General features: G+C 38.7%; 2 protein-coding genes across 2 annotated transcripts; both read right to left on the bottom strand.

Annotated features, from left to right (window-relative positions):
- On the bottom strand, positions 1-9,636 carry LOC103402294 (protein RAE1-like). Its single transcript, XM_070813353.1, has 10 exons — positions 9,578-9,636; positions 9,379-9,467; positions 9,169-9,255; positions 8,566-8,641; positions 7,401-7,578; positions 7,129-7,249; positions 6,732-6,812; positions 6,128-6,256; positions 5,330-5,407; positions 1-238 (listed from the first exon to the last, which is right to left on the bottom strand). The coding sequence occupies exons 6-10, from the start codon at positions 7,183-7,185 to the stop codon at positions 170-172; spliced, it is 414 nt and encodes a 137-aa protein (XP_070669454.1). The 5' UTR covers positions 7,186-7,249; positions 7,401-7,578; positions 8,566-8,641; positions 9,169-9,255; positions 9,379-9,467; positions 9,578-9,636; the 3' UTR covers positions 1-169.
- Positions 7,403-9,435, bottom strand: LOC139187584 (protein RAE1-like). Its single transcript, XM_070813047.1, has 3 exons — positions 9,379-9,435; positions 9,169-9,255; positions 7,403-7,528 (listed from the first exon to the last, which is right to left on the bottom strand). The coding sequence occupies exons 1-3, from the start codon at positions 9,433-9,435 to the stop codon at positions 7,403-7,405; spliced, it is 270 nt and encodes an 89-aa protein (XP_070669148.1).
- Positions 9,637-11,491: the final 1,855 nt, after the last annotated feature.

The following is an 11,491-nucleotide window of genomic DNA, read 5'->3' as shown; positions in this document are numbered from 1 at the left end:
TTTTAAGACAAAAATGACTTTGTTCATATTTAACTTGAAGTACCTGAGTTTAGGAACATCGACGAAAGCGAGGTAAATGCCTAATTTAGAACATGTAAGATCGCATCAGAATAACGAAAAACCTCAAGCTCATTGAAATTTAGCAAAGAAATTTATAAGGTTTGAATTCTCAGCACAAAATGGAACCCTCACTGTTGAAAGCACTGCAAGGTATAGGTTGACTGCACCTCGCCATTGCCTGAAAAAATCAGAAAACCCTCTATTAGTCACTTATACGCGTACAAAACAAATGATCAGTAACCAAATATATAAATAGGAAGGAGAGAGTCAGGGACTATGAAAATTGTATTTAGCCAGAATCATTCCTTTCATTGATAGAATGCTCAATATATACAATATCTTTCCTTGTACAACAAGAAGACCTAGAAACTAGGAATACGATAACAGAAAGTATCAATTACAAATCAATTAAATAAAACATTCCTATCTAGTTACATTGACTTTCTAACACTCCCCCTCAAGTTGGAGAGTGGATGTCAAGAACTCCCAACTTGCCCAACATGGATGAAAATTTTTCTTTGCCTAAGGCCTTTGTAAAGATGTCTGCCAATTGTTGAGAAGAACTGACATATCGAGTAGTTATAGAGCCGTCTAAAATCTTGTCCCGAACGAAATGGCAATCCATCTCTATGTGGCGTGTTCTCTCATGAAAGACAGGATTAGCAGCAATATGCAATGCTGCCTGGTTATCACAAGACATAATGGCAGGTCCTGAAATGGGTACATGCAAATCTGTTAACAAATACCGTAACCAAATGAGCTCGCAACATGTTCCAGTCATAGCCCTATACTCGGCTTCAGCACTAGAAAGTGAGACCGTTTTCTGCCTCTTAGTCCTCCACGAAATCAACGAATTCCCCAAGAATATACAATACCCAGTCGTAGAACGTCGAGTTATCGGACAACCAGCCCAATCCGAATCACAAAAGGCTATCAAAGTTAACTTATTATCTGACTGAAAATATAAGCCCTGACCTGGTGCAAACTTCAAATACCGCACAATTCGAAGTGCTGCATCCATATGTGGTTGATGCGGTTGATGCATAAAACGGTTGAGTACATGCACGGAGTATGTGATGTCGGGTCTAGTAACGGTAAGATAAATCAACCGTCCAACCAATCTGCGATACAAAGATGGGTCTTTGAGTAATTCACCTTTATCTGAAAGTTTGTTTTCCTCCATTGGAAATCCTACTGGTTTTGCACCCAAAAGGCCGCAATCCTTGATTATTTCAAGGGCATACTTTCTTTGTGAAATACATAGTCCTCTTTTTGAACGAGAAACTTCAATACCCAGAAAATATTTCAGATTGCCAAGATCCTTAATACGAAAGCGAGTATGAAGAAACCGTTTGAGAGCATTAATGGTATCTAAATTGTTGCCCGTAATAATAATATCATCAACGTAAATCAACAAAGCTGTGAAGGATGTACCGTTCTTTTGGGTGAAGAGAGAATAATCTGCTTTGGACTGAGTAAAACCATTGGCAAGGATAGCTTCTGTGAATTTTGCAAACCACTGTCGAGAGGCTTGCTTGAGACCATATAAGGACTTGTTGAGGCGGCATACAAGGTTCTCCCCCTGACGCCGAAGACCAGGAGGAGGGGACATGTAAATTTCTTCCTGAAGGTCGCCATGAAGAAAGGCATTATGAACATCAAATTGTTGAAGAGACCACCCTTGACCAGCGGCAAGAGCAAGTAGACAACGAACTGTGATCATTTTGGCGGTGGGAGAGAAAGTGTCATGATAATCAATCCCCTCGGCTTGAGTGAATCCTTTGGCCACTAAACGAGCTTTGTAACGCTCGATAGAACCATCAGCATTATGCTTGATTTTGTAGACCCACCGACAATCAATGGGACGCTTGCCGGGAGGAAGCGGAGTAAGAGTCCAGGTATTGTTGGAAGAAAGTGCCTCAAGTTCTGAATCCATAGCTGCGCGCCAATGAGGGTCTTGAAGAGCCTCTACAAAAGAAGAAGGTTCTACATTTCGACTAATGTGAGCAACAAAAGAAAGATGCAATGGTGAATATCTGTGATAGGAAATAAAATTACAAATGGGATAACGAGTACCTTTGGTGGAACCGGATGACGAAGGCGACGAAGATTGGAGTGGGGGCAGCATCACCTGCGAGCAAACGTAGTCACGGAGACGAACATTGGGCTCCTTGTGGCGTGTGGAAAAAACGGGTGGGTTGAGTAGAAATAGGAAGGTCAGGGGTGGGGTCCGTGGGGGGGGTCCGTGAGGGGGTGAAAGGTGGGAGGATGTGAGGATGAGTCAGGCGGTGGGGATGGGTCAAGCGGTGGGTCAAGCGGTGTGGAAGTGTGGGGGACAATATCTAGTGGAGTAGTGGTGGAATGGTCAAGGGTGATGGGATCAAGTGGGATGGGTAAAGGTGTGGAATGAGGTAAATCGGATAAGGGAGGGGATGGTGCAGCGGTGGTGGATGGATCAAAAGGAAACGTGTCTTCAAGAAAAATAACATCCCGATTGGTGAAAATTTTATGTGTCTCAAGATCATAAAGCTTATAAGCCTTTTGACCTGGGGGATAACCAAGAAAAACACATCGATGAGCCCTCGGAGAGAACTTGGAGGAAGGATGGACAGACGTGGCATAGGCAAGACAACCGAAAACACGCATATGGGAATAAGAAGGTGGTTTGTTGTATAGTATCTCAAATGGTGATTTTCTGGAAAGTAATGGTGTAGGGAGACGGTTTATGAGATAAGTGGCTGTGAGAATACACTCCCCCTAAAACTTAACTGGTAAATGAGACTGAAAACGCAAAGCTCGGGCAATTTCTAGGATGTGGCGATGCTTGCGTTCTACAACACCATTTTGTTGTGGTGTGTAAACACAAGAGTGTTGATAAATGATCCCATTGTCAGAGAAGAAATCCCGCATGGAATAAAATTCACCCCCATTATCGACTCTAATTTGTTTGATTTTCGTGTGAAATTGAGTTTCAATATAAGCAAAAAAGGTTTTGAGGGTAGGTTGTGTTTCATGTTTGTGTCGCATTAAGAAAACCCAGGTGAAACGAGAAAAATCATCAACGATAGTTAAGAAATAATGAGCACCAGTAAGGGAGGCAGTCTTATGAGGACCCCAAATGTCACAATGCAAAAGTTCAAAAAAACTAGAAGTTGAAATGGAGCTACGACTAAAAGGTTGGCGAGTTTGTTTCGCTAACGGACAAACATGACAACGATGACTTGAATCAAAAGGGAAATTTAAGGTTTGATTTGCTAAATATTGTAGACGCCCAAGAGAAGGATGCCCCAGACGGCGGTGCCAAAGGTCAGCAGAAACGGTAATGAGGTGACAGGAGGGTCGGTTTTGCAGAGAAGAAGTAGAAGCCAACGCCACAAGGTAATAGAGATTGCCCCGTCGCTTACCAACACCAATCGTCACCTTCGAAATCAGGTCCTGTAAAATGCACTAAGAGGGAAAAAAAGTCACTGAACAATGTAACCCATCTGTAATTTTTCCAACAGATAATAAATCAACTTGGAAAGAAGGCACGCATAGAACATCTTTCAATTGTAGTAAATCACTTAATTGAATATTGCCAATCGAAGTAATAGAAGCATTCTCTCCGCTAGGCAGTGAGACAGGCGGCAAAGAGGTATTGTTAATGGAATTTGTCAATAAACTAGACGAGCAAGTGATGTGATCCGTTGCTCTGCTGTCGATGATCCATCGACCGGGAACAAGCAGAGACAAACCTGAGGGTGGTGGAGAAGTGATAGCGGCATGGGCTTGTGGTGCTTCATTCGCAGCTTGTGATTTGTCATTCTTGGAAGTCAAGGCAGAAAAGATGTCTGCATATTGTTTTTCGGACAGGTTGGGCACAGCAGCTTGAAGAGCCTTGATGGTGGGAGTAGAAGCAACGTGATGAGCAGAAGAACTTCCACGAGAGAAGCCGCTGCCACCACCATTTTGTTTGGAGTTGCGTGTCGTGTTGGGATTGTGACGGGGATGATCCGGTGCATAACCATTCTTCTGCCAACAAGTCTCAACGGTATGATACTTAGCGTCGCAGTAAGAGCAGTGAAGAGGAGGTCGACTGTTGCAGCTGGTCTGCGACTGTTGGTGCTGCTTCTTGGAAGATTGCTGCTGATGGCGAACCGCCATGGCTGCTGGTTCAGTTAGACTGCGGGATCCAGTGCCTAACTCCCGTTGTTTTTCTTCTTGGATGATCGAGGAATACGCTTGTCGGTAGGAAGGAAGTGGATTCATCAATAGGATTTGTCCACGAATAGCACTGTAAGACTCATTCAATCCCATGAGGAACTGCATAAGTCTATTGGTTTCATGTTGTGCGCCACAAGTGCAGATTGTTGAAGAACTATAGGATGCTAAAGACCCTTCAATTTTGTGTAATAAACAGCCACAGATTGTTGGCCTTGGGTGAGAGAGGCAATCTCTCTTTGAAGCTGAAAAATTCGTGGAGCATTGCTTTGAGAAAATCTTTCCCAAAGATCTTCCCAAACTTCATAGGCTGTCTTCAAGTAAAGAATTGAATCTGAAATATCAGATTCAATGGAATTGATGATCCATGCAAGTAACATGTTATTGCACCTCTGCCATGCGGCGTAAGCATCGGGTTGCTTTGTTTCAGATGGCATGTTCACCTTGCCGTTAATAAAACCAATTTTGTTCTTGGCACCTAAAGAAATCTCCATAGCTCGGCACCAAGTGTTGTAGTTGTCCACAATCAATTTTTTGGAGACTAAAATCAAACCAGGATGATCTGAAGGATGAAGAAAATAAGGGTCGGCAAAACTCTCGCCGTCGCCCTTCTTGATAATGGTGTTGTCGCTGTCAGCCATGGAGAAGGAGGACAACGAACGAAAAAAAGGTTCTGGTGGTTTCGGCGGAGAAAAGAGCTAGGGTTTGGAACCTGCTCTGTATACCATGTGAAAATTGTATTTAGCCAGAATCATTCCTTTCATTGATAGAATGCTCAATATATACAATACCTTTCCTTGTACAACAAGAAGACCTAGAAACTAGGAATACGATAACAGAAAGTATCAATTACAAATCAATTAAATAAAACATTCCTATCTAGTTACATTGACTTTCTAACAGGGACTGGGCAAGCTCATGCCAGAAAAAGAAAATGACTTGTACAGAATTAAAGCCAACAAAGTAAAATTGCCAGATTAGCGGCAACTTAAACTGATCGGAAACCAACAGTCAAGATGCTTATAATACAAAGACAAAAGTAGCAGTAGAAAATAGATGTGGGAGAAACCTTTAGTCTCTGTTTGCTATCCTTATCCCAAAAATTGAAAGAACCGTCAGAACCAGCGGTAGCAAATGTGTGATGTACCTGAAACGAGGAGCACAAAATAAGCTCTACTGCGACAAATAACAGGAAAACAGAAAATGAAGCCTCATAATTTATCAACATCTCACTCAACAACCTAACAATAACCATGACGAACCGACCGTGAATGTTCTATAAATTAGTTTGGATGGAAACTGTGAAATAATTAGGCATTCCAAATCATGATTCTGAAGTAAACTCATTCCTTAAAAAAAAGACAAATTCGAACATGAAGGTAAGATTTAACTTGACCAAATTCACCGTTCAGACAAAATAATCCAGTATACATAGCAATCTAACTACTTTACAGAATCTCATACACTATGACAAGCCAACAACCAATACAATCCATTAAAAATATAAACGAAAAATTGAAAACAAAAGAAAAATAGTAATTCAAGGATTATTCAGAAACCCTTTTGCTTTTTGTCTTTCACAATTCAAGAGAGTGAAAAGCAACAGGAAAAAGGAAAGGGGGACATGGGACATTACAGAGCTGACGAAGACTGCATGTAACGAAAACCACAACAGAGACATTTCACTTTGAAGTGTTTTGACTTTTGAGTTTCAAATTCTATAAACTACTCTAACGTATTTCTCTCTCCTTCACCCCTATCTTTAATTTAAAAACAAAAATATAAAACACCAAAAACAAATACGTTGGACCCTCAGTACATTGTCCAGACATAACTATGAAAAAGGAAAAAGACAAAGGGATCTTACAGGATGGAAGTTCAGAGAGTTGACCGAGTAGATGTCATTGCCCTCTCTATGGCACTTGAAGGTAAAGTTTTTACTTCGTAGTTCATCATCAAGATGATGTGCACCAACCCTCCCTTCAATAGAGCCAACCTGGTCAGAATCATAATTATTTGATTCCTTAATTATTCAGATAAGGTAATAGGTTATGAAGCAAAGGAAAAAAAAGAGTACAAATGATCCTATGTGATGTTCAATAATCACGAATCACGATAGTAAAAAAAAGTAGAATGACAAAAGATAGAACTGATGGCAAAGTGGTATATCAGTTATGTCCAATGATATCAACACATCAATTTCTCAAAGAGGTTATAATACATTTGAGCAGATAATTTACACAATCTCCCCCTGTGCTTTAGTGGAAGGGAACACCCATCTCATTCTGAAAAATTATAGCACTATTACCGAAGTCAAAGATATAAACTTGGCAGCGCTCATATTCTTCATGGTTTTGGTCTCCCCTAGATAATTAATAGAACAACTATACTTTTAGAGAGAAACTAAACAGAAAATTACAAGGCCAAAAAATAAATAAAGAACAATTTTGAAGGGAATATCAAATAATTACCAAGAATCCTTGCTGATCTGGAAATGCAGCAACACACCTTGTATGATACTTTAGGGGTGAAACAATTCTCTTGAATTCAGTCTGTTAGTAATTAGAAATAATTGAAATTAGAGGCAAAACATAGAATGTCAATGACGGCAACCCAATTAAATATTAGAACCTCTATATAATAAATCCCATCTCCATTGACTGGACTTGAAAACTTAAAAAAGAACTAGAAGCTTATCTTCAAGGTACCGCAAAAAATAATTAAAAGCCTAGATAAATGTTAATTCTGAAAACAAGAAGTAAATAAAGTTAACGAAGAAGTGAACTGCTTTAATTCGTTGATGTATTCTTGTTGCATCAAATTGATAAAATAAACGATATCTGATAACTCTTACAAATACAATGATACCTGTGGGTTTTGCAAGTTAAAAACAATCAGATTTCGGTCTGCAGTGCCAACAACCATTAGAGGGTATCTCACTGATAGAGCTTGGGTATGGATTGGAGTTTGCTGCCTCAGATCCCAATACCTGAAGATAGGTGGCAAAGGTCATACATTAAAAAGAAGAAGAAAAAAAGACTTCTTTAACAAATTATTTTAACAAGTATCCCACTAAAATTTCTGGTGCACAAATTCAGATAGCTCAAACTAGATAAAAACAACGGCTATGTTTTACTTACTTCTAAGTCTTGTCCCAGCTTCCTGTGACTAAGTAGTTCATCTCCGGGATCCAAGCAGCCTCTTTTATTGGTGCATCGTGCATGGCAACGGTCACCGGTTGGTTACCAGCTAAAGGCCACATCTTAACCTACTTGTCACAGCCTCCAGAGAACACAGTAGATCCATCATCCTTCCAAGCTGAGCACAAAACATATATAGAATTATAGATAGACATATATCCTTCCCAGTTATATCACAGAATTTCCTTAATTAACATACATTGATCTAATGTGGTCTCAAATCAAATGCACAAAACATATGTATTTAACTATTTATCAATAAATCTTTGAAATAGTGGTGATCCTTATTCAAAAGACTCAACTTTTTAAATGAGATCATAGAATAACGGTACAAAAATTACTTTCTTAATCAACAGCATATAACAAGTGTAAAAGCAAGGGGTGTGATATCCACACACCTTTTTTTACTTCTCCCACACCTTTTTAGTTTTCGGCCGTCGGATCGAAAGAATTGAAGAAGATCAACGGACATAAATTAACAAAGGTTGTGTAAGAAGTAAAAAGAGGTGTGTGGATAGCACACCCCAAAAGCAATTGTCCTTGATATCTTCATTGCAAACGTAAGATCTTGCAAACATGTCTCAGACCTCCCATAATTACAATTCCATATTTGACCTTCTACATAAAGATTGTACTGCTTTTATCTAACAAAATTTTGCGTCCAACTGTAACCATAAAATTTTTTTGCATCCAATAAATTTCTCCAAAACTAATCTTATATCGGTTCCTGAGTAATACATCTAGAAACAAAGAGCAAACCTTTTGTTTGTTTTGTACCAGAATAACACTAAGTCAATATGAAGAGCAGAAGTTAAGAATCATATGAGAGGGCCAAGGCCAGATGTAAACTCCCCTAGCTCTGCCAGTGGTACAGTAAAAAGTTCCAAGTTCGAATTCACCAAGTAAAGGCAGACAATCTATCATTTATAAACTCAACAGGCATTACCAATTCATACCCTAGTTCAAGTTAAAAAATATAGTTGACACATTGTTGTGTACGTATCCGTTATTCCACAATATGTTGGAATTCAAACATGTGAAACAAAATAGTTTGACAACCGAACTAGTTTCATGTAACATGGAGAGAGAGAGAGAGAGACGTTACCGGTTGGTCATGGGATATGGATGCCTTGGGCACACTAGCAATTCTGTCCACTCTGGTGTATCTCCCAGCATCACACCTAAACACGGGCATACCAGCTGTCATTACTTAACCAATCAACTGTTTGTTTGGTCGCATAGATAAGAAAAGAAATTATAAAATTCAATCCAATGGTGTATCTTCTTCAGTTACCATGAATCACACATACATACCACATAAGTAATAAATATAAATATATATATATATATATTTTTTTTTTTGCTCGAGAAAGGAAAAAAACTATTAACTAGAGTGACCATGGTCACAACCCGTACCAATACAATCAAATAAAAGAGCTTTTCTCGCCACAGGAGGCAAGGTTCCATCCCAAATATAAAAGTTGGCAACTTTAAATCCCATGCTAGTCGCTGCGTCCGTCACAAAGTTTGCCTCTCTAAAGACATGCTTCCTGTAAATAATTATATGTGAATCCCAATCTTACATTATAGTGCCTGGTAGTATGATGACAGAAATGCAATCCAATCCAATCCAATCCAACCTAATCCAATCCTATAGAAAAAACTTTCTTAGCAACCAAACAGAATGCAAGGCTACATACATACATACTTGGTTGTCCCAGGAGGTGGCGACCAGAATGTTGCTCTTGGGACTGAAGCTTAGGCTCGATATCGAGTCGTTAGGAGGATGGGTGACCTAAAATATCAAAAATTAAAATTGAAATTAAATTGAATAGAATAGAATAGAATTAAATTAAGTTAAGGAAGAAAATCAAAACAAAGCAAAATCGACGAATAACTGCAAGTTAATCGAATTCACCTCAAAGGACTTGTTCGGGTTCTGATTCTGATTCGAAGCAGCCATGAAATTCGACATTGGAGTAGCACTCAGAGAAATTCGCTTCTTCTCTACTTCGAAATTTCAAAAATAAATAAATAAAATACCCAGTATTTATCTGAGAAGTAAAACCTGAGAGAGAGAGAGAGAGAGAGAGAGAGAGAGAGAGAGAGAGAGTTACCTTAGCCGAAGGTCTGAGTGTGGTTTAGAAGTTTGAACGAAGAGGAAGAAGGAGACGAGTATGCATGGGAAACTTTTTTAAATGTCACGTGAATTTATAACTTATTTTAATTTGTAATATAAATATCAATTTCTTAAATCATTTTTCTGTCTAATCTCGTTAAGTTTTTCATTTATAATAAGTAATGTGTTTTGTATATGACTTGGTTTCAAGATTATTTTGAATTTTTTACTCTCCACACCCATTCAATATTATTTCGAATATTTCAACTCTTATCTTTATAATAACAGGATGGACCGTGATAAATTCTCAAAACTTACAATTAGTTAAATTCTATGTTTGATGTGATAGCAAATTTTAGTTACTCTTCGATTTGACGAAATTGTATTTACAAAACAAAGTAACACATTTGGTTACAGTCATAGCCACACGCCCAATGAGTGGGTTTGGTCAATGAACATCAAATGCTTAAGTTAGTTTTTCGGAAAATAGAGATTTTACGATTGAGTTGTGTAGAGTTAACTTCAACTTACTTGAGAAGTGTGTGAATGGGGTATTTATAGGGAGCATGGCTAGCTACCCGGAGAACAATTATTTCTTAAACAAGAAAGAGATAAAAGAGTTCTTCCCCCAATTTTCTACTTTGCTTGCCCTGCGAAGGGGTGTTCATCTTCTTTGTCCTTGCTGTTGCCGCACCTCCAAGGTAAGAAAATTTCTTCTTTTTTTTTTAATAGGAAAATTAACGAAAATTTCTTAAAAATTTTAGTTTTAATAAAAATGACAAAATAAATGTGTGAGTAAATAGTACCAGAAGTGAATTTTTAAGGTAAAAATGTCATTTTCGTTAAAAGACTCAGCTAGGGTTGATGGGCTGGCCCGTCTGTTAAGTTTGTTGGGCTACTACGTTAGGCTGTGCCTAAAGCGTTGGGCTTGGGGTGCTGCCTTTCCCTATTTTTCTTCTCTTTTTTTTTTTTCTCGAATATTTGTCGGTATTCCTATGTAGGACTTTTTTAGAATGTCCTCATCCGAGCGTAACAATGATGAAGATTCCCCACCTAAGTATCGTCAAGGTGGGTCCTCTGGAAGACTTGGATACTTCAAAGCTGCTCATGCCAAGATTGATTTTGATGAGTTGTTTTTGGATTTTCTTGAGGAATTTAGGCATGCAATCTCATCGGGAATTCGTGTTAGGCGCATGAAGGATAGAAGTAACCATGAACCATGCACTAAAGTCGCTTATGCAAGTGAAAAAAACAATACTAAACGAAGCCTAACACTATTTTTGCAAAGACAAAAGACAGCTACTAAATCAAAATAAGCTTTTTAACAAAATTCTTTTGTCATTTACCCAAACACAGAGAATCTTTCCCTTCCTTGCTTCTCTTGATTTGTCGTGCTAATTCGGTCCACTTTTGGTAGTCAAACGGGCCGGATTGAAGCTGTGAATAATTCGCCCAAGGGTACATGATGACACCTAAAATAAGGGGAGTCTTTGTCCACTTTCACGTCAAACGTGTAACATGGGCCACAAAATATTGAGACATAGTAAACTGGTCCGAACTTCATCTTCGTGCCGTAAAATTCAAAAGAATGTGCAACCATAAATGGTTGACACAAATTGGTTGATATCCACTATGATAGAGATTTTTTATTGTGTTGGAAATATGATCCGGTACATCAAACATAATAATACAATTGGTTATGAATTGATAGATTTTTTTTTAACCAATTGTATCATAACATTTGATGTACCAGACCGTATTACCGGAAAATTAAAATAATTTCTCACGACATGAATTCAAATTCACATGCTTGCTCTTCAAGTTTAAGTATTGCAAATTTGCAATGTAGGCAAGGTTCTAAAAGTCGCTAGGCGCTAGTCGGGGGGCGGGCGGGGCCTAGGCGGGCGCCTAG

The sequence above is a fragment of the Malus domestica genome, chromosome 15 (assembly GCF_042453785.1).
Source record: "Malus domestica chromosome 15, GDT2T_hap1".
In the NCBI taxonomy this organism is placed as follows: Eukaryota; Viridiplantae; Streptophyta; class Magnoliopsida; order Rosales; family Rosaceae; genus Malus; species Malus domestica.
The sequence above is the reverse complement of the archived record's forward strand: the minus strand, read 5'-3'. Positions and strand labels throughout refer to the sequence as shown.